Here is a 24,050-nt window from a genome sequence, read left to right as displayed (position 1 = left end):
ATCCACACATGAGCTTCCTGGGCCCTATCCAGTCTAGTTTCCTGTTACTTCACTGGCTTCATCTCTTCCTACACTCTCCTTCACTCACTGCTCCAATCATACCTGCCTCCTAGCTGTTCCTTGAATACACCAAGAGTGATTATACCTCAGGAATTTGGTACTTGCTATTCCCTCTGCCTGGAATGCTGTTCCTCCTCATACCTTTAGGTTCATTCCCTTACCGCCTTCAGATCTTTGCTCAAATGTCATCATTCCAGGGATGATTTTCTCTGGCCATCCTCTCCAAAATTGCAACCCCTTACACACTGAAGTCTCCAGCCCCCTTCTCTGCTTTCATTATTTTTCTTCTTAGCATTTTTTACCCTATAACATAATAACTATTTACTTACTATGTTTATTGTCTGTCTCCTGCTAGAATACAGGTTCCATAAGCACAGAAATTTTTGTCCAGTTCTGTATTCTTGATATTTAGAACAGAACCTGGTACAAAACACGCTCTTGATAAAATTTTTTTAATGAATGAATATATTTAGAACTTGATCCCCATCTTTACATCTAGGAAACTATCCACAGGAGCATGATGGATGAAGGATCCCAACCTCTACCCCAGTGGTGTAACCAGTAGAGAAAACGTCTCTGCTATGCATACCTTTAGCTTAGCAGTGCACACCTGACAACAAATTATAATGAACTATCTGTGTTTATAGTTGGGAAAAACTGCTGGAGGTTCCAACATGTTCTTTTGTATGGAAAGTAACACTGAAGGGCAATATCGCTTATGACATCTTTGCGGTATAGATGGTTTTTGAGAATGCTGTCTAATATTTATAACTTTCATTATATTTTATATTTTAAAATGTTTTGAGGGATTTTTTTGGTAACTTTTCTTTTGATCTCTGAAAGACTGGCCAAGAATAGTACCTCAGCTTCCTTCCGTTTCGTGTTACTTGATATTAACAGGAGCCAGTATTTTTAAGACTATGACATAACAAGTTAGGCACTTCCTTTGTAGCTTGGGGTGACTCAGGCAATTGTGAAGATGGGTCCTTAACGGCATGGGCCTCTGGGGTGGAGAAGCAAACTTTGATCCAGCAGAGACTTGCTTATCAAGAAAGTCAGGATTAAGAGAACTGACTCTACTTCATTGGTTGTGAAATGACAGAATCACAAAGATATAAAGTTAGGCACCGTTTGACAAGAACCAGGATGTGCAGTCAAGAAAGTTTGGCTAGCAGCAAGAAACTAGCTCAGGGATCATTTTTGAGAGCCAGTGGGTAGTGCCAGTGATTTCCAAAGGCAGATATGCCATGCTTTACAGCTTCTTAGCTAGGAGACTGAGGGGTCAAGAGCAGAATCCAACTCTGAGAAGAACTACTTGGAAGAGCTAGGCTCTGGCTCTTTTGGGAGTTAGGTTAGCCCTGGAGTACCAGAAAGACAGTTTATCGGCACCCAGAAGGAAACACAGAAGCAAAGGCATAGTCCAATAGATGTATCGGTAATGGGGTAGGAGGTGTAGCAACTCAAGAGTTTTGTAGGCCTAGAAACTCCCCTTGAGGGCACTGGTTCTCTGGTTATTATGTATGTTTGCTTGCTTGTTTTGTTGGAGTGACAGAGGTTTGTGGGGTTAAGTGGTATACAAGTGAACCTTGGCACTGGGACTTAACCACTGTGTTTAGTATCAGAGAAAGTGACTTTATTTCAATCTATGGTAGCTTATGTAAGAGGGAGGTTGTAGGTTATTTATTTTCCTATCTTAGTGATGACTGATTCAAGAACTGGATGAAATAGAAGTTGGGGAATACCAGTAAGTTTAAGAGAAAAAGAAAAAGACTGAAGCAGAAGTGAGACGATTTCAATTTTTTGCTAAGCTGATGCACAAAGATACAAATTTTAAGGTAGAATACTTATAATTTATTAACTTATGATTTATATACTAAATTTATTTATTTATCACAGTTGTGATAAAATAGTTGATAAAATATTGTGATAAAATAATTGGATAAAGTATTGTGATAAAATAATTGAATATATAAGTGAATTTTAAATATTCTGTGATAAAATAATTGAATACATGAAATGAATTATAAAATTAACCATACATTAAAAGAATTAAACTATTGCCCAAAATTTCCTTTTCTTTTCCTTTATCTTTAACAGATTTCTTCAGAATCTATATTTTTAAACATCATATCTTTGTTAGCCATTAACATTCAGTTACTTCTTTTTTCTGTGAATCATTATTTTTTCTCTTTATCAGGAAGATTCTGATCACTTTCATAGTTTCAGTTATGCTAGTAACACTGATTTATACTGATTTATTTTCTTTAAAGCTTACATTAACTTGATTTCTACAGAAAGAGTATTTCTAATAAACTTCCCTATTAGAGTTGTTCACACTCTGATAGAGCTGTATTTTCCTTAAAGACTCCTTTTGACCTCTCAGACTAGAATCACGCAGGACCTCCTGTCTGCCCCTATTATTTTACTACTAGAATTCTTTTTTTTTTTTTTTTTTTTGAGACGGAGTCTCGCTCTGTGGCCCAGGCTAGAGTGCAGTGGTGCGATCTCGGCTCACTGCAAGCTCCGCCTCCCGGGTTTACGCCATTCTCCTGCCTCAGCCTCCCCTGTAGCTGGGACTACAGGCGCCCACCACCTCGCCCGGCTAGTTTTTTTTTTTTTTTGTATTTTTTAGTAGAGACGGGGTTTCACCGTGTAGGCCAGGATGGGCTTGATCTCCTGACCTCGTGATCCACCCGTCTCGGCCTCCCAAAGTGCTGGGATTACAGGCTTGAGCCACCGCGCCCGGCCTACTAGAATCTTTAAAGGGCCCTGAACTTAACTTACTTCACATGTAATACGTTACAACATTTTGCATAATAGAGGCTTACTGTTTTAAATACTGCTGAAAGCATATATTTTTAAGGTTTCCTACCCTGTAGGACTCTAAATGTTCTGCAAAGTTCAAAGTGTGGAGCATGTAAACATATACATAAAGTCTTAGTTTCTGAGGAAATGTTAAGGACCACTTTGCCATTAATAAATCTCAGTATAAATTTTTTTTTAATCAAATCGAACTGTAGATGGCTGAATTTCTTGCTCTTTTGAAGATGTCATCTAGCTCAACAGTCTGTGATTCCCTGAGAGACCCTTTTATATGTTTTTAACTCTGATGACTTAGTTGCCTGGGCAGTTGTTATATCAGTGAATTGATGCCAAGGGCACTTGTCTGGTTAAGTGACAAGATTCAGTCATTTAAACCTCTATCACAAAAGACAATTATGTTGAATGTTTTCTCATGTTAAGTCAATTTCATGTGAAATAAATTATATTTGAGTTTTTTAATGAGAGCTTAGACATAATTTTAATAATAAACCCTGTCAACGTCTATTGGGTTTTTTTTGTGAATGATTTACAATTAAATATAGGTCGCTTAGTTCATGGGGGTTGGAAGTGGTCCAACTTATTTTTTTCTCCTCACAGAATGAGAGCACAAAGATACTACTACTAATATTTGTAAGAGGAGGTAGGCGGCTGAATCATGACCTAATTAACTTTTTAACATTTTTTTCTAGACAAAAGCTGACCGTATGTCCTATCATCAATGGGGAAGACCACCTTCGTTTGTTGAACTTTCAACACAATTTTATAACTCGGATACAAAATATTTCTAATCTACAGAAGTTAATATCCTTGGATTTATATGATAACCAGATTGAAGAAATCAGTGGGCTTTCTACTCTGAGATGCCTTCGTGTCCTTCTGTTGGGGAAAAACAGGTATTCTTTGTAGAGCAGTGTTTGTTTGTAACCTAATGTTATATGTAGGATTAATGTGGAGATGACAGAATTGAATAATACTTAAGAAACGAATAGGCTAAAAATTTAAAAAAAATATTTGAATTATTTGAGTGGACTAAGATCCAGTCATAATTCGTTTCATGAGATTCAGTTTGACAATTTGTCACACCAAGTAACATTTATTATGTATTTTACTTCCATTGCTTTTCAGTGCCATATCTTATAGGGAAGTAAATAGCAGACTTTGGCCTTGATTTTGTTTGCTTAGAACTTACTTTAAACATGTGTATTCACTTTAGGCTTATGTATTTCACTTGTGACTCTTCCCAGTGTTTGACTAAGGGTAGACACTCGATACTTTGTGATTATCAAATCACGAATTGATTCTTTTTCAGACTGGTAGTTTCAGTTTGTATCTAACATTACATCCTATATGAACTTCCCCAGTTCCTTTTATACAACTCTATTATGTAGTGCAACTATACAGTTCTTGACTTATTTCTTTGAGATTCATTCATTACTTTTCATTCTGTTTTACTGAATAGCTTTTGCAATGCCTACAAAGAAGGGCTTTACAGTAAAATCCAAAAATGATTTTTATATTATCAAATGAAGAAGTTTAGATATAGTATCATAACCAGGCTAGGTTCTCCTCCCCCATCTTTCCCTGCCTTCCACCCTAGCATGGATCTTGGATTACTCCTTGCAGGGAAAAAAAGTAATATCTTTTCCTCACCGTCTCAAGGTTCATGGCTGACACTCTATAACAAATATTAACAAGAGAAAAGCATTAACAATTTATTTAATACAACTTTTACATGACACAAGAGCCCTCATAAATGAATATCCTCCAAAACAGGGAAGACTGTGTATTTTTATGCTTAGGTTTGGTAGCAAGTGGACAGTATGATTGGACAAAAGGAGGTATGAGCTAATAGTAATAAACTGGGGGAACTTAGCAAGGTCTATTTGTTCAGATTCTTCTTGGTGTCTCTGTGTCTTCATTCCCTTTTTTGGGGTATATTATGTATTTTACTTCCATTGCTTCCTTCCATGAGGGTCATAAGACCCTCATTCCAGAGGACTCCTGCCCTATACCCACAAAGGGAAGGGATAGATCAGATACTTCTGTCTATCTGGAAGATAGATCAGAGAATTCTTTTTATGGCCTCAGGGGAGAAAGGTGAGAGAAGCTCACAGAGCGAGCTTAGGAAAGGTATCTTAAATTTAAGGTAGGGTAGGTAGATCAGAGAATTCCTTTTGTGGCCTTAGGGAAGAAAGGTGGGAGAAGGTCAGAGAGTGAGCTTCCTCCTTTTTTTTTTTTTTGAGATGGAGTCTCGCACTGTCACCAGGCTGGAGGACAGTGGCGCCATATTGGCTCACTGCAATCTCTGCCTCTCGGGTTCAAGTGATTCTCCTGCCTCAGCCTCCTGAGTAGCGAGTATCTGGGACTATAGGCATGTGCCACCACCCCCAGCTAATTTTTGTATATTTAGTAGAGACAAGGTTTCATCGTGTTGGCCAGAATGGTCTTGATTTCTTGACCTTGTGATCTGTCTGCCTTGGCCTCCCAAAGTGCTGGGATTACAGGCGTGAGCCACCACGCCCAGCCTGAGCTTCCTCCTTATATGATTTTCTCAATTTCCTTCAGCTTAAATTACTCAGTATGCCACTGTGCCATAGTTTGGGGTGTTGTGTACTGAGCCTTGGCTGTCTTTATTCTCACTACCCAGAGATAATATAAGATACTTTTCCCAATATCATGTCCCAGAGTTCTAGTCTCTTGTTTGTCCTCCATAGTTTTTATGAAGGCTCCTATCAGTGTAGTTTATTACCCACAATTAGTTCAAGTGTTAAGCTAAGCATTATGTAGTCTGAGCAAATTTGGAGCATATCTTAGTCTGTTTATGTTACTATTAGGCAACCCATTGGGGGCCAAATTTTAACATGATGTTCAGTGGGGTCAGATACTCAAACCATAGCAGGGAGATTATAGAATCATAGAGTATTAGAGTTTGAAGTGACCTCAGAGAGTAGCTTCCTCTTTTTACAGATGGAGAAATGGGAAGGCAAAGTGACTTTTGCAAAGTTAGATATATACAAAGTCTATACAATAAGGGTATGCCACCAGAGCAGTTCACTGAGTAAGGTGAGAAGGGAAGTTCACTTTTCATACATGTAAGGCATTCCCTAGTCTCCCTATTCTCTTGCCCAGGTGCTCCCTATTCTCTTGCCCAGAGATTTCTTTACTAGTTTCCGATCCTCAGAGTTACTGATTTCTTTGCCTTGCTTATAATTATTCTTTAATACCATTGTCATTATTCCCTCCTTTTAGTCCTTGAGTTAATATTTTTAGTGATATTTAAAATCACTTTCTCTAGTATTTGAGCGCTGTTCCTGGTTCCTACCATTTTAAGTCATCTTTCCATCTGTTCTATCTTCCTATTTGTACTTTTCCGCTTCTCTGGCTTCTTAGACTTAACCCTTTAATTTGCCGTTTTTGATAGCTTGTGCCTTGAAGCCACCAGTCTATCTGAGCTTCTGACTTTATTTAAGGTCTTTTTGTTCTTTCAACTCTAAGAGACTTAATGCCTTTCTACTATATCATTATGTTAGTGAAGTAAAAGCAATCTAATGCTGTCTCTTCTTCCTCTTTCTACTCTTCCATCTTTTTTATTTGTTATTTGTTTGGTTTTAATCTTATTTTATTTTTCACATAAAGGAGTAGCTATTGAACAGTTCTAGAACTATTAGTGTTCTTGGATCAAAAAGAAAATGAGTCAGAAGAAAACTTTCCATATTTTCCCCTATTGCGTGTTTTTGAAGTGTCAGTAAAATGCAAGTCTGATCCCTAAAACAAATGCCAAGTGCTCTCCAGCCAGCTGACTTTGTCACAGCAAGGGGCCTTTGATCTGTGAAGATGGAAATCTATCCTGGGTTAGTACTTTGTCAACATTAGGCAAACCTGGCTGAGGATGCTGGTAAAGAGGGAAATACATCTGCTACCCTGTCTCTTCATGCGTTTGTGTTAGATGATTTGTTGCTTCCTGCTGGTCAACTTCAGAAAGCTTTCTCCTTTCCACATTACTCTGCATTGTCTTTTGGTCCAAGGCAGTAGAACCATATATGGAAATCCAGGGCAATCACATGCCTCTGGGTTCAGGCAACTCCAACAAAGATTTCTACTCTAAAGCTAAGAAAGAACCTTGCTCAGGTTCTGTATGTGAGGTTTCCGTTGATACTAAAGAACTCCCAACCCCACATTGCTGTCAAAGTTCTTGTTCTCTAATTGTTCTGCCTTCAGTATCTCCTGCTTATCCTCTCCAGGTCCTCTGCCACCCTTGTCATTACAGGCGAATGCAGAGAACTTCTCTGCATTTTCTTCTGATCACCCAGGATTAGAGATCAAAACTCTCTGTTAGAACCTGGGATTCTCTGTTTCTTTCCTTTTGACTCCTTGAAGTTTCCCACTTAAGGATTTGTTTCTGACACCTGAAAAGCTGAGCCTTCTTATAGGTCCTGTATGAGGTCTGTATCCTGGCATCGATAACATAATGTGGCCTGCAGAGACAGGGTTTGATATATCCCTAGAGGTCTCAGGTGATGGGTGGGCCTCATCTTTTTCTAGTTTCAGTTTCTATTCAATGGAAGAGCTTCTTTTTTAAATAAATCTTTCAGGTCACATTGGTGTTAATGTAAAAATGGTCAAATTTGGGGGCACTGGCTAGGATTCTGCAAATTCCTCACCTCAATACATAATCTGACCAGTGGGGGCCTTCTAGGTCAAGTGATGCCTTCCTTTACCTCCGAATTCTTTAGAATTGGGTATGTTTTTAGGTCATTTCAGGTGTTTGGGGGTGGGAAGAGAATTTATGGCAAAGGCAACTCATGAGAACAAGAGAGCAAGATGTTTGGTTGGTCTTGGGTTTAACTGATTGAACGTCTTGTCTGTTTTTCTTCCTGTTCACCTGGGTGATCCAAATCTGATGTGAGAGTCATAAAGCAGCTATGTGTCAAAGCTAAACTAATACCAGAAGTCATGTTATAGCCCAGTGGGTTCTTCTTGCCTGCTGCATAGAAAAGCCAATATACTGAGACAGCAGATGTTGCAACTGAGTAAGAATTTAATAATCACAAGGCAGTCAAGTGAGCAGGATGGAGGAGGAGATATTTCTCAAATCTGCCTCCCTAAGAATTTGGAGACTAGGATTGTCATGGCTTGTTTGGCAGACAGGAGGCTAGGGAATATGGGTTCTGCTTATTGGTTGGATTGGGGGTGGAATCACAGGAGTGTTGAGTCTGTCTTCTTGCACTGAGTCAGTTCCTGAGTGGATCACCAGTCTGGGTGGTATCAGTTGGTCTACCAGAATCTGAAAATATATCTGAAAAATATCTCAAACACCAGTCTTAGGTTTCATTAACAATGTTATCTATAGGGGAAATTGGGGAAGTCACAAATCTTATTACCATTGGCTCTGTGATTCCTGAGCAGTAAGCAATTACAAAAAGGCAGCTTAGAAAACAATGACTGGTTATCATTTAATTATGCCTCAGTCTTAGCAGAATTCAGGCTCCTAACGTAATCCTAACCTTGTGGTTGGTCTTTCATTAGTTTTATGAAGATGTTTTTGGTTCTTGAACGAAAATGAGGTTAGTTTCAGGAAGGGACTATTATGATCCTTGGTTTAAAGTTAAACTGTAAACTAAATTTTTTCCCATAGTTAGCTTGGCCTATGTGCAGGAATGAGCAAAGACAGTTAGCTTGTATGACTAGAAGCAAGATGGAGTCAGTTATGTTAGATTTCTCAATTTTGCAAAGGTAGTTGCAGTCACAACAGATAGGGATTGAATATGTGAGGCCCTGGTGGAATTCTGAGGGAACACATGCTGCACATGATGGTTTCTCTGATTGAAGGGCCTTAAAGGTGCTCAGGATTTCTGATAAAGACAGAAACAGACTACATTGGTTCTTCAAATCAGAGAACTTTGGGCTGATATAATCTCCATTATCCCTGATGTATAATTTTCAAAGTGTTAAAAATATAATTCTCAGACAAATAGTAATCACAGGCCAGCATTTTAATTAATTCAATAATGTGGGAACCAGCAGGATGACAAAGCTGGTTCAAAGGAGAGTAAGAGAAACTAATAAACAGTGTTTTTACAGGCACTCCAGGTGATTCTGATAAATCCAGAAATTTGAGAACCACTGTTTTAGGGAATGTGAACTTGGAAGTATAAAGGAATGGAATAAAAGGCTTCTCTAATAGCTATGAGGTCAGGTTACTATTAGAATGCCTGACTCTGTCCTAAGCTGTATGATTAGGGTATTATAATTTTCTGCAACTGTTTTAGGTATTTCAGGAGCAAAGCAGGCAGAGGAAAAATTGTGTTGAAAGTTGTACCTGGGCCGGGCGCGGTGGCTCATGCCTGGAATCCCAGCACTTTGGGAGGGCGAGGTGGGTGGACCACCAGGTCAAGAGATCAAGACCATCCTGGCCAACATGGTGAAACCCCGTCTCTACTAAAAATACAACAATTAGCTGGGCATAGTGGTGCGCATGTGTGGTCATAGCTTCTCGGGAGGCTGAAGCAGGAGAATCACTTTAACCCGGGAGGTGGAGGTTGCAGTGAGCCGAGATTGTGCCACTGCACTCCAGCCTGGTGACAGACAAAAAAAAAAAAAAAAAAAAAAAAAAAAAAAAAAAAAAGAAAAGAAAAGAAAAAAAAAAGAAAGTTGTACCCGTTTTCCTATCTGGTTGGGCTATTAATTTAGCTATTTGAGAGATTTAAATTCTAGACAGGATAGTATTAAATGCCTGGCAGTAGGTGAAGGCTAGTGAAAGAGTCCAGTGAGTCTGGAAGAATGCTGATAGTTTGGACGAAGTGAGGTAGGAGTGTTCAGGGGGTAGGATACAGATTCTGTCAGGGTGATGATGTGAGAGGAGACTGATGAGGAGGTGGTGGTCATAAGGCAGTGTGGTGTGTATGTGTGAGATAAGGGAGTGAGGAAGATCTACAGCTACACAGCGATGATACATGGTGAGCATATGAGAAATATTTTTATAAATGAAATTGGATTGAATTGGCTTGTAATATAATTCTTGATTTGGCAATGATATAAGATAACTGAGATCAAGTGCAGACAGAAATTAATTAAGTTTAAGTCTGCATTATGTTTACATGATAATGATCAGTATGTATGTGTATACATACACACTATATATATCTCACATATATACACACTATGTATAAATAACATATATATTATTCAGTGGATGATCCAAGTTCTGAAAACACTTAGAGAGGTGGAAATGGTTCTTTGAGGCAGTAAACAAGGACAACAAAAATCGATGGTGATAAATATATAGTGATAAAGATGGGTTGTATGAACTTCATTTTTTGTTCTTTTTTTTTGCCATTACTCTCATCTGGCATATCAAAAATTTCAAATAAATATAAGCATTTTACAAACTGAGCATGTCCCAGTAGAAAGAATTTAGGTGGTATGCAATTTGTCTCTGTCATAAAGAATCCTATTATGAATACCCTTGCGCATACAACTTATTCATTTAGTTAGTATGTTCATTCATTCACTAAACAAATATTTATTGGGTACCTACTTGGCACTAGGCACTGTTATAAGTGCTGGGGATAGAGTAGAGAACATGTCAGAATGTCCTCTTAAAGCTCACATTTTGATTTGGCAAGAGAGTTTTTTTTTAAATGTAAACACAAAATAATATAATTTTAGGCTATGATCAATTCTGTGAAGTCAAAGCAGAGAAAGGAAACAGTGTAATGGGGACAGGAAGGGAAAACTATTTTAAATAGGGTCATCTGGAAGCAACTTTGAAGAGTTGTTTGATCTGAGACCTGAATAAAGTGAAGTTTTGAGGGAAGAACATTAGGGGAGTAGGAACAGCAAGAATAAATACCCTAAGGTGGAAATGTACTTGTCAGGTTAGAGGTACAGCAAGAATGCCTCTGTAGCTGGAGCAGAGTGAGTGAGTGAGCCTGTGGTAGGAGATAAGGCTAGCGGAAGAGTCAGCAGCCAGGTTAGTGCCTTGTAGGCAGAAGTAAGGAGTTTAGATTATATTCTAATGTGAAGAACTGCCTTGAATAAGTGCATTGAGTTAAGGTTCTTAGACTTAGGATTGCTCTTTTCTAATGATGACATTTAAACTCTCTTTCTCTTGAGTGGTATCGCATTTTTAAAAATTATAATAAATCAGAGGGAAATATATTATTGTTGAATATATATAACTATATATGTAGATAGAGTAAATTAAAATGAGTTACACCTTTACGGCTTAGCATACTTTGATTTACAGATAGATGTGATACATCCATATTTCTATTCTACTTATTCTGGTTTTCAGAATCAAGAAAATCTCAAATCTGGAGAATCTAAAAAGCTTAGATGTCTTGGATCTTCATGGAAATCAGGTATTGTAAAGCCCTTTCATTTCTCTCTTTTTTGAAAAAAAAGTTCAGGGAAATGGTATAAAAGTTTTAAGAATCATACTTGCATTGAATTTTTCAAGAGTTTCTTTATTGATTCACTGAAATTTCTAAGATATCAAGGTTATTTATAGAAGATTTGGTAACTCCTCAGCAGTAAATGACAGATACAGCTTATAAAACATTTGGAATTCTTATAGTTATGACAATTTTGTTTTTTGTTAACTTATTTTTAAAGTACACATTTTGCAACCTCAATCCAAGACCTAGAATATTACTGACTTTCGTCTACTTAGGTATTTCTTTTTTTATTCCATCTCCTTACTTCTGCATCACAGGTAACCACCATTCTAGATTTCATGTTTTTCATTCCTTTGTGGGTTTTTCAGTTGGTTTTGTCACATATAGGTGTGTCTAAATAATATATTCTTTAGTAGTATTGTCTCTTAACTTAAAAAAGGTATACTATATGTTGTCATCTAGTGTTTGCTTTTTGAATACAGCATTATATTACTGAGATTTAACTATTTCAAGTAGCTATAGTTTTATTTATAGTTGTATGTTCCATGGTAAGACTATACAAAACCTTTTGGCTCCAGTGTCTTATTGATAGACATTTGGGTTGTTTCCTGTTTTCGTTGTTGTTGTCATTTGTTTTATCTTGTTGTTTTGCCATTATGAACAGTACTTCTACGAACTTTCTTGTACATGTCTCCTCTTCTACATGTTCCATATGTACTCTAGAGTATATAGGAATGAAACTCATGAGTCATAGGCTATTTAAATGTTTAACTTTAGAAGATAATGCCAAATTGCTTTCCAGAGGGATTGTACCAGTTGGTACTCACACCACTAATACATAATCCTGTTGTTTCCTATTCTTTTCAACATTTGGATTTGTCAGACTTCTTAATTTTTTTCTGATTGAATTGGTATAAAGTGGTATCACGTTATGGTTTTGATTTATATTTTCCTGATAACTATATAATCTAGGCTCCCAATTATGTTCAATTTGTCTACTCCTGTATCTGTCTGAATTTCTGTATCTATTTTTTATGTTGCCTCTCTTTATTCTTCGCTGTCAGATCATATTGGCTGTTTTTCAGTCCTTTGCTCATCCATTTAAATTTTTGTCTTTGAAATGTATTATTTATGGCCGAGATGGGTGGATCACGAAGTCAGGAGATCGAGACCGTCCTGGCTAACACAGTCACGGTAAAACCCCATCTCTACTAAAAAATACAAAAAAAAAGCCAAAAAATTAGCCGGGCGTTGTGGCGGGCACCTATAGTCCCATCTGCTCGGGAGGCTGAGGCAGGAGAATGGCTTGAACCCGGGAGGCGGAGCTTGCAGTGAGCCGAGATCGCGCCACTGCACACCAGCCTGGGCGACAGAGCGAGACTCCGTCTTGAAAAAAAAAAGAAAAAAAAAAAAGAAAAAAAGAAATGTAATATTTATAAATAGTTACATTGAGCTACATACTCATGCGGAATGTAAAGTCTCTTCTGCAGTGATAAGCCTACATCCTGGGATGATCTGGTAATCCCTGCCTGTTGATGAACAAGATCTTTCACAGCTGCTTACAGTTGGTCAGGTGCAAACCTCAGTGTGATCCGTCTAGGCTTTCTAACAGCTGTTAGTTCCGGTAGTTTTGGTGAAAAGCTAACGTAATTAATAAAAACCGTGATAGATTTAATAGGCCACATCTATTAGGTTCGAATCTAGTTGCAGCCTCATGTGTTTGTGTGTGCATGTAGTGAGTGGGAGGAGTGATGGTGGCCTGGGAATTGTATGGCTCTGCAGGTTAGTTACTGTCTGTCCAATAGAGGGGAAGTTATCCGGTTAGATGGTGGTGGAAGGGGAAGAGGAATTCGAGTATTGACAGTAAAAGAGTATCATATGCAAAGGCACTGAGATGGAAAACAACACAATAAGTATTTACCACCAGAGAACAGAGCATGTGTGGAAGGATGTTGAGAGAAGAGACTAGAAGGGTAGGCAACGACTAGATTGTGGAGGGCTTTGTATGCCAGGCAAATGAATTGGTGTTTTATCCTCTATTTTAAAAACTGTTTATAAATGAAACATTTTATGATAGCAGTATTTTTCTTGTTTATTTTAAAGTGTATATATGAGCAATAATAAACATATGATTTTCAAATTCTAATATATCTTTAAGAATTTGTGAGTACTACCCAAGATCTTCAAGAGCACCTGATAAAGAATACCATATCATTTCATGTGTACCTTATGTATAGGCATTAGTTACCAATCATTATGTTGACGCAAAATGTCTGTTCCTTGTTAGCTGACCTGTGTTACGTATTTTATAATTTCAGTGTATGTTTGTGATATTGTGTGTGTTAAACATTTGTACTGCACAAATTACTTCTCAAGTTCTACAACTGGAAGAACCTTGAGAAGTAATTTGTGCAGTACAAATGTTCTATAACTGGAAGAAGGAAGTTTTAAATGAAATCTGAGTCTTGTTTCATAATATATGAATCCATTAAGCAAAATTTCTTTTTTTTTTTTTTTTTTTTTGAGGCGGAGTCTCGCTCTGTCGCCCAGACTGGAGTGCAGTGGCGCAATCTCGGCTCACTGCAAGCTCCACCTCCCGGGTTCACGCCATTCTCCTGCTTCAGCCTCCCAAGTAGCTGGGACTACAGGCGCCCACCACTTCGCCCGGCTAGTTTTTTGTATTTTTTTAGTAGAGACGGGGTTTCACCATGTTAGCCAGGATGGTCTCGATTTCCTGACCTCGTGATCCGCCCGTCTCGGCCTCCCAAAGTGCTGGGATTACAGGCTTGAGCCACCGCGCCCGGCCTAATTTCACAGTATTTCAAAGCAGAGATACAGTCTTAGTGACCTTAGGTTTCTAAAAAGCCAGGAAGGAACTATTCTAGATGAAACAACTAATGTTCAATTCTAAACATTTAGCATCTTATAGTAAAAAAGCTAAAAGACATTAAGTGAATGTTTATTGTCGTTTGAATTTACTTCTATTGGAAATAAAAATATGCTTGGTGCACACTGTGAAATAAAACATAATTGGTTTATGGATGTAAAATCATTCTGAGTAATGATGGTGGTGTTCAGGAAATGGATTGGGAAGTAGAGACGGAAGGAGGGGAAGTGGAGACAGAATAGTTGAGAGAAACTAATTATAATAATCTTGATGAGATGGCGGCATGAACTCAAGTAGTAGTATTAAGGATATGATAAAGGGGCAGACTGGATAAATATTTAAAAAGTAGAAACATCAAGACTTAGCAATTAATTGTATGTGAGTAGTGAATACAGAGGGATCTAGGAGGTTGACTAGGAGTTTCTAACCTAGATCTTGTGTTGGTTAACTGTAATTTTTTCTCTCAGTGAATTTTTGCTTTAACATAGACACAGATGTGCTTCAAGAAGAATCTGTTCTTTCAGTGGTATCTTTTCCTCCAGGGAGGGCCTGCTATTTCTGTGGCTGCTAACGTGAAAGCAAACACTTGCCCTTTCTGTATTGCTAGGGGGGAAGGTTATCTTTATCCAGGCAGAGCAATCTAGGTTACTCTCATACACAAAGGTTAATACTGGAGTATACAGCTTTCCTAGATGTGTTAAGCAGCCCTGCAGTCTATATTGGGACTCTATCTGATCCGTGTGACCCATAAATGGGCTTTCCAACATTCCCATCATCTTTTCTCTTGCTGTGAAGTATATCCATCAATCAAGACCTATGCTGTCACTTTATACAACCCTTTGCCTGAAGCTTCTATTATCTGCTTTATGCTTGTGACTTTGTCCATGGTTGTAACAAGTAATTGACCTTATTCCATAGCAGATGTTGTACATGATTCTGGCCTGTTGGGTTTTAAACCAAGAAGCCAAATAATATTCTTAGTGATTTTTAAAATATGGGTCTATATACAGGAATTAACCATGTTTCTTTTCAGACTTTTCTAACTAGAAGGTAACTAAAGGCAGGCATTCTAATTGTAAACCCCACCAGGACCATGTGGAAGGGTCGTTTTCTAAAGGAAATGTCCAGAACTATTAGCAGAAGGGAGAAAACATATCATGCAGATCATACAACAATTGTCCCCCATAACTCTATATATTTATATATTTCTTGAGCTCAGGAAAGTTTTCTATATTTAAACACTCCTTCTTTTCCATTTATGTTTGTTATATCTATATTGTTTGTCTTCCATCTCTCCATTTTATCTTTTATTCTTCCTCTCTGTTTTGCCTTAGCATTTTGGGAGGATTTCTAAGCTTGTGCTGACATTGCTGCTTTCTTTTTCTATGGTATCTATTTTGCTTTTTACTGGCTTCTTGCATTTTGAATTCTATCACTTGTTTCGTTTTAAAATGTTTTACTCCATGTCTTATTATACAGTTTTATAATCTGTAAATACTGATAATCTTGTTTCTTCTTTTTCAAATTTTATATAATTTTATCTTATTTCACATTAGTTAAATCAAAAATCTTAGAACACATTTTAAATGTGGTCATAGGTTACTTTTATATATTATTGAATTTATAATAAACGTTTCTTTTCTGGAAACTGGATGGAACCTAGATGGTGTTTCTTGAATATAAGAGTGTCCAAATAACAATGTGAAATATAGATTAGACATCTGAGAAAAGTTATTTTAGCTAACATCTGCTTTGAAATGTTAGTAAAAAATTTCAAATATACTGTGATGGCAATACAAATGAGCAAATTAATCTCCAGTGACTGTGAAATTCATTTTAATGTTCATCAGATTGATGAAGTCCTCCATGAGGACTTTTATCTTGTGTCACGCAGTAACTCATCCCATTGTGCTATACTTGCTGTTTTATAATAGTGGGGCTTAATATCACTTTGAGCTCTCATCACTTCACAGTGTTAGTTTTTACTTACCCTCTCCTTAGTGTGCAGCTCAAACTTCTCTGCTGCAGTTCAGAGCTGATTATTATTTTTTATTATTATTATTTTTGAGATGGAGTTTCACTCTGTCGCCCAGGCTGGAGTGCAGTGGCGCGATCTTGGCTCACTGCAACCTCTGCCTCCCGAGTTGAAGTGATTCTCTTACCTCAGCCTCCTGAGTAGCTAGGATTACAGGCACACGTCGCCGCGCCGAGCTAACTTTTGTATTTTTAGTAGAGATGGGGTTTCATCATGTTGGTCAGGCTGGTCTCAAACTCCTGACCTCAAGTGATCCACCCACCTCAGCCTCCCAAAATGCTGGGATTACAGGTGTCAGCCACCATGCCTGGCCTTAGTGCTGATTATTAATGGCAGCAGCAGGCCATCTGGAGTGGCTGCTGCCATCAGGCCAGCTGCAGCAGGGAGGCGTGGCCGGGGCTGCAGGCTCCATGGAGCCAGCGGGAGCTGGGGACAAGTGGGAGCCCCACCCCTTCTGAGTTGGGGCAGGAGCTCCCCGGGTGCTGCTACAGCCACCCAAGCCACGGCTGCAGATCTGGGCATCCCTGTGCTGTTGGGGCCAGGAAGCAGGCAGGAGCCTTGCCCTCCTGGGTACAGCTGCAGCCTCCCAAACTGCAGCCGTGGACCCAGGCATCTCTGCACTCTTGCGGACCCAGGAGGCTCCCCCGCTGCTCTCCCAACAGATTCTGAAGTGTCTGCTTCTGCTGTCTGGCTTCTCCCTGCTGTCAGTGCCTGCTCCAATCTCAGAGCAAAGTTGTGGTTAAGCCTAGGTGCTGTAGCAGCCTGGCCAAGTATGCACATGCTTGGGGCAGTGTTTGCACACCAGCCCTTTGTCACCTCAGCTCCCTTTGAATTTTTGGCACCAACAAGCATAGAAGGGAATCTGAGGGGGGCTGAGGACAGCTAGGTGCTGGCCTGCAGGTGCCCCTTCATACCTATAGCCTGGGCGCCATGAATAGCAGCAGGAGGCAGACAGTTTCCTGAGCAGAAGCGGGCAGGTCCCTGGTGACTCCCCACCTTCAGGCCAGGCTGCCAGTCCCACTGACTGGAGTGGGAACTTGTGGTACCTTTTCTGGGTCTGCCAATGACTGCCCATGGACCAATCAGCACACACTTCCTCTACCCTGAAGCCCATTAAAGCCCCGGACTCAACAAGTGCTGAGCAGACATTGGGATAACCAGCTGTAGAGAGGAGCAAAGTGCTCTAGGGCCTCCTCTCCGCTGACAGCTGCAGAGATGATGGGATAACCAGTTGCAAAGAGGGGCTGCCCTTTCTGCTGATAGCTGAACACTTGTCAAGATGACTTTCTTGGTAGAGAGGAGCCACCCTCTCTGCTAGGAGCTGAACACTCATCAGAACACCCTGGCTGTGGAAAGGAGCTGCTCCCTGTGGGTTTCCTCTGAGCTGTTCTATCACTTAAGAAAGTTCCTGTTTGTCTTGCTAACCCTCCACTTGTCTGTATACCTCATTCTTCCTGGTCGCAGGACAAGAACCTGGGACCCACAGAATTTGGGACCCACAGAATTGTGAGGCTAAAAGAGCTATAACACAACAGGGCTGAGACATGCCCTTTGCTCGCCATGTTGCAGGCAAAGAGAAGGAAACTGTCACCGTTCGGGTCACCTAGACTTGGGAGCTCCCCAAACCAGGGCTGTGACTCCCTCTTTGGGACCCTGAGGTTCCTCGCATATCCAAGCTTCTGGGTGCCACTGTGTTCCTCAGTGCCAGCTGTGGAAGCTGTTTGCAGTGTTCCTGGTCCAGCCGCAGCCTTGCAGAGAGCTGGTGCCCGTGTCAGCACCTGGAGCTGCCTGCCCCGCCGTAGCAGCCAGCATGTCTGACTGTGCACAGTGGCCAGACCCCACGCTCACTCACTCCCTTCGCAGTTCCACACCTGACTTGCCCTTAGCAGACAAGGGACCCAGGCCAGCAGCATGAGCTGAGCGCAGCCTGCCAGGGCGGTTAGGTGAAATGAGCTCAGTGGGCCAGAACAAAACTTGGGCAAAGGCGCCATTGGCCACAGAGGTTTCTGGTCAGAAAAATGACACCCCAAACATCCCGTAACATTATATGCACATGCATATTCCATGATTCAAGTCCTCTTGTTTTAAACAGTGTTCACCATTTTGTACCCTCACTAAATATTTTCCGTCTTTATTAATGTAGCAGCTTTCAATTAATTAAAAAAAAAATTACCCTCATCTTCTACTGGGAATCCTAGTTCCTTGACCCTTTGCATTCAGACTTGACTGCTCTCAAGATCTTGCAGTTTAAATAGAATTAACAAGGGTAACTTGATGTCATTCCTTTCCCTTGCCTTTTCTGTCAGAGGCCAAACTTGCTTTATTAAAACATGATGAGCTTATGCCTTGGGATCACAGTATGTTTCTATTTGGCAGGTAGTATGTAGCCTGCACAGAACCTGGGACAGATTGGGCACTTAAAGTTGCCCAATGGACTCGTTGATTATTTGATGACATTTACTTCAAGTGTTTACTATGGTCAAATTGTAAAATATGATCTTTTAGCTAACGTTCACAAGTTATGTGACTTCATGTTATCTACAACATAGGAAATTGAAAATAGATTTTTAAATGTCTACATATAAACTTACCACTGAATCCAGTGACTTTGAATATTTTATTTTTAGGGTTTTTAGAAGATGTGTATTTTAGGTTTTTGACTGCTAATCACCCTTCTCCTATTTTTTTTAACAGATTACCAAAATTGAAAATATTAATCATTTGTGTGAGTTGAGAGTTTTAAATCTTGCTAGGAACTTTTTAAGTCATGTTGATAATCTTAATGGGCTGGATTCACTAACTGAACTGAACTTGCGACACAATCAAATCACTTTCGTGGTGAGTATTAAAATGGAATTGATATGTACTTTGTGGCTTTTTTTCAAGGAATTGAAACAAATGCTGTAATATGACTTTCTGCAAAGTAAGAATCTATGATTATTTAGTTTTTTTCTGAATTTAAATTGTGGAGTAATTATTAAGCTCTGTAATATGTTGATTTGGGAGGTATTGAGGTATTTTCCATTTTAAAGAATAAATACAATGTTAGAAACACAATAGAAGTGTTATCAGAAAACGAATCATTTGGTGTAAATGAGTAGCAAATCCTTTTCTGTTTTGTCTTGGGTATAGAATTAGTAAGAAAGAGGGTTACTAGTGACTGAAAGTTGAGAAATTATTGTACTAAGAGGGAAAAGGCACAGAGAGGTGAGGTTGAGAGTTGTGAAGATACACATAAATACTGTATGCTTTGCAGTTTTTAAAGAGGCAGCTTGGTATGGTGGGAAAAGCATTGCATAGGGCATCAGAGGCCTAGTTCTGGTCTTAGCTTCATCCCTCATTAGCTGTGTGACCTTGGGTAAATCACAACTCTCATGGCCTCAGTTTAGCTTTTTCTAAAATGAGGACATTGAACCAGTTTGACTCTAGGGTGTTTTTTGGTTTATTGACTCTGAAAAAAGACATGAATATGGCAGAGAACTGGCATGTGAGCAGGAGGAAAAAGAGTTCGATTGTGGGGTCAAAACTATGGAAAGGGAATTCTGGAACTCTGAGATGAACTTGGTCAAATTTATGATTTTGCTGAAGGTCAGCAACTAAATGGAAACTTGATGCTGAGATATTTTGTATTTGTACATATGTAAAGAGCATTAGAAATATAACTGTTCTGCTTTGTGATATGATACAGGTAATGAGGAACATTATTTGCTGTTTTAAGAAGTTTCCTTTGTTTAAATGCTATAGAAAAACTGCATTAGGTTCTCTCTGGTGTCATTTATGCACTTTGAAAGACACAATATACCTCTTAACTCTTTCAACATTGAGTTCCCTTGTAAAGAATTAAGTGTACTGTAAATGGTACACTTGAAAAGGCTGGGGGACAGATGATACCTTATTTATAGGTCTTATAGTACAGATTGGTTTTATTTTGAAGGTTTCCCAGAAAATATGAGTCAGGTAATGCTCATGTCTTCTAGAAGGTTAGGACAATTTTAGCATGCTATCCAAGATACAGATTTATTCCAGAACTTCTACTTTCTGTCGAGCCCTTCCCAGATTAGATATAATACTGGAACTGGACTGTTTATTTAAAAGACATTCAGATTGGGATAACCTGTTATGTTGCTAAATCTCCAAGAACTGCTCAGTCAGGACTTAATTTGTCCTTAGGACCTTGGGTCTGGTAAGATTCCGAAACATTTTGTTAGAGTAGGGAACAGGAATCTACTGGCCCTAGCATATTCCTGCCTGTATTTTGGCTTTCGTTTGGAAAGTGCATAATGCGTATTCAGGAAATTGCTTACTGAATTCCCCGTTGAGTATTAGATTTAATCACTACTGTTATAGTTTAGGCAGTAGTAAACAACTGATGGAAGAGGAAATTGTATTAATTTCTAAAAGTTAAAAAGACAATAAGTATCATGCATATTAATTATAGTCATTTGCTACATATCAAATTTACTATATCCATATATTGTGAAATATATGGATAAATAAACTTCATCCAACTCTTATTTCTTTTTCAAAGCATCTCTTTCTTAAAATATTCAAGGGACTTTAAAATCTGAGGATACTTTTTTTCCCATCATTTTTTTCTCCAGGATCAGTCACCACACTTACTCTTTTTGCTTTTTTTTCTTTCATGGTTTTGATTTTCCTCAGTAGCTGGTAATCTTTAAATGAAGGACCATGTTAAGGAGTATCTGGGTATCCTATACAGTTGAGTAGATCTTTTTAACCATAAGATCTTGCTCTAGAATGATCGCTAGATTTGTGTAAGTTCTTGAATCCCACACATTTGTTAATTTCCTTTTAGGGTAAGTGAAAGGGAAAAGGCAGACTCACTCAGTGACTGCCAAAATAAGACTTTACTTTCAGGGGTAGAAAGACTTTGTTTTCATTTGTGCCAGGTGAAACTGCCATTTCTTTTTTCCCTCTGATTCTTATGTAGAGGTAGTTAATCATCTCTATAGATAAAACACCCACACTTTCCATCCTTTTTTGACAAATACTCTATTTTGTTTGGAGAACAGTTCCTTAGGCTCTAGCTGAGGATTTCTTCAGCCAGCTGCTCTGTACATGTTTATATTCATGACAGGAGTGGGAGTGGGTGAGTTTGTTGGTATTCTAAAAATAGCTGTTGAGTAGACAGATCTTTAATTATACACCTACTTGATTCAGCACAGTTCACCGTAGTCCATGCTTGTTCATTGTGTGCACTGACCCAGCATGGAGTAAGATGGCATTCAGTCAGAAAGAATTGCTGCCTTTGAGTACAACATCTCTCTTGCAGTTTTGAGCTGCAGTTCTTCCTGCTCAGGGCTATCTCCAGTAAGATTCCATCAGCTTTTCAATTGCCTGAAATTCATCCGAAGTGTTGGTCAGTTAATGATAACTCTTTTGTTAGGATTTTCATGAATGTTCTCATTTGTGCGTATTTTTATTGCTTCACCCATTGAATCTTGGAAAGAAGGTGAAACAAATGCAACCTACTTGCCTTCTTGAAGAGAAACGTTCTGTGATGTTTTTGATGTAGAAAAGTTATTGCTTGTTTATTTACCAATCTTTGTTTTTGAAATTTTATAAATTTCAAACCAAATATTTTTAGTTTGTATGGCATCTTTCTCTTTAAAAATTATGAAGTGTCTTATATCCAAAAGACAGGCAATAGCAAATGCTGGCAGGAATGTGGAGAAAAGGGAACCCTTGTATATTGTTGGTGGGAATGTAAATTAGTACAACCACTGTGGAAAACAGTTTAGAGGTTTCTAAGAAAACTAAAAATTGAGCTACCATACGATCCAGCAGTCCTAGTGTTGGGTATATTCCCAAAAGAAAGGAAGTCAGTATATGGAAGAGATATCTGCACTCCTATGTTTGTTGCAGCACTGTTTGCAATAGCTAAGATTTGGGAACAACCTAAGTGTCCATCAACAGATGAATGGATAAAGAAAATGTGGTACATATACACAGTGGAGTAGTAATCAGCCATAAAAAAGGATGAGATCCAGTTATTTGCCACAATATGAATGAACTGGAGATCATGTTAAGCAAAATAAGCCAGGAATGGAAAGACACAGATCGCATGTTATCACTTATTTGTGGGATCTAAAAATCAAATCAATTGAACTCATAGACATAGAGAGTAGGAGGATGGTTATCAGAGGCTGAGAAGGGTAGTGGGGTGTTGAGGGGAGGTGGAGGTGGTTAATGGGTAAAAAAAAATAGAAAGAATGAATAAAACCTACCATTTTATTGCACAATAGGGTGACTATAGTCAATAATAATTGTATATTTTAAAATAATGTAAGTGGATTGTTGGTAATTCAAAAGATAAATGCTTGAGGGGATGGATACCCCATTGTCCATGATGTGCTTATTACACATTGCATGCCTCTATCAAAACATCTCATGTACCCTATAAATACCTATACCTACTATGTACCCACAAAAATTTTTTATTATTAAAATTAATAATAAAAAAATTTAAAGCAAAAAATTAATAAAACTAAAAAAAATCCTGAAACATTTCAGATATCCCCAAAATAATAGGAACTAATATTACCAACAATTGTATATGTCCTTTATTTTATGTTTCTTTCTCAAGTTTTGTGTTGGATATTTTGTACATTAGTTTTCAGTCTTTTAAATTTTCTCATAAAAGCATTTAAGCCTATAAATTTCTCTCTAAAAATCACTTCAGCTTCTTCTATTAAGTCTTGAAATTTAGTATTTTTCTTATTGTTTAGTTCTAAGCATTTTCTAAGTTCTATGTTTCATTGCGATTTCTTTTTTGATCCATGTGTTATTTGGAAGTACACCTTAACATTTTGAAATGTATGGATTTTTTATTCTGTGGTCATTCTTTTCTAATTTAATTGCATTGTGACCAGTAAATGTAGATTATGTGTAATTGGTACTTTAAAGTTTACTGAGGTTTTTATTTACTTATTTATTGCCTGGTATGTGGTCAGTATCTATAGTTGATGCTCACTGTCAATATATTTGTCTACTATTTGTCAGTATTTTGAAGCTATGTTTCTAGAAGCATACAAGTTTAAAATTAATATATCTTCTTGGTAATTGTTGCTTTTATTGTTATGTATTAACTCTCTTTATTATTCACTCCTTAATTAAGCAAGTATTTTACGAGTATGGGCTATATGCCAGGCATTGTTCTAGGTAGTTGGTATACAACAGGACACTAATAATACTTATTACCTTAATGTTTATTTAATGTTAATACCAGGCTTTTCTGGTTATTTTTCCTTGGTATATCTTTTTTATTTCCTAACCTTTTAAGAAAAATTTTTAATTTGATATAGTTTCAGAAAATGTTGTAATAATAGGATAAAGAATTCCCAGTACAAAATGCACCCAGATTCTCTAAATGATAACATTTTGCTACATCTGCTTTATCTTCTCTCTTGCTTACTTTCTCCCTTCTTCCTTATCTGTATATCAGTTAATATATACTTTTCTTCAACCATTTAAGAGTAAGTTGCTGGCATAATGCCTCTTTATTGCCACATACTTCTGTATGTATTTCCTAAAAACAAGAAATTGTCTTATAACAATAGTACCACTATCAAACTCAGGAAATTAACATTGATATGATGCCATTTATCTAATCTATAGACCTCATTTGGATTTTGCCATTTGTCCCAATAATGTCCTTTATAGCAAAAGAAAATACAAGACATGCATTGCATTCAATTGTTATATCTCCTTAGTCTTCTTTAATCTGGAAGAGTCTTTTTATGTATTTCATGACGTTGACATTTGTGAAGAGTATGGCAGGAATATCAGAGAAAAGATGCTGAGTTTTTTTCCCAGTGTATATCAA

At 38.1% G+C, this 24,050-nt stretch overlaps 1 protein-coding gene across 5 annotated transcripts in view; it reads left to right on the top strand.

Moving 5' to 3' along the window:
- The window catches only part of LRRC49 (leucine rich repeat containing 49), a 157,681-nt gene that overhangs the window by 8,858 nt on the left and 124,773 nt on the right, over nt 1-24,050 (top strand). For all 5 annotated transcript variants that reach the window (XM_010363664.2, XM_030929760.1, XM_030929759.1 and 2 more), the window contains 3 exons: nt 3,573-3,776; nt 11,180-11,246; nt 18,899-19,042. In XM_010363664.2, coding sequence (XP_010361966.1) covers nt 3,573-3,776; nt 11,180-11,246; nt 18,899-19,042 — 415 coding nt within the window. The remainder of the gene's footprint in view (nt 1-3,572; nt 3,777-11,179; nt 11,247-18,898; nt 19,043-24,050) is intronic.

Source organism: Rhinopithecus roxellana, chromosome 5, assembly GCF_007565055.1.
Source record: "Rhinopithecus roxellana isolate Shanxi Qingling chromosome 5, ASM756505v1, whole genome shotgun sequence".
Classification (NCBI taxonomy): domain Eukaryota; kingdom Metazoa; phylum Chordata; class Mammalia; order Primates; family Cercopithecidae; genus Rhinopithecus; species Rhinopithecus roxellana.
The sequence above is the reverse complement of the archived record's forward strand: the minus strand, read 5'-3'. Positions and strand labels throughout refer to the sequence as shown.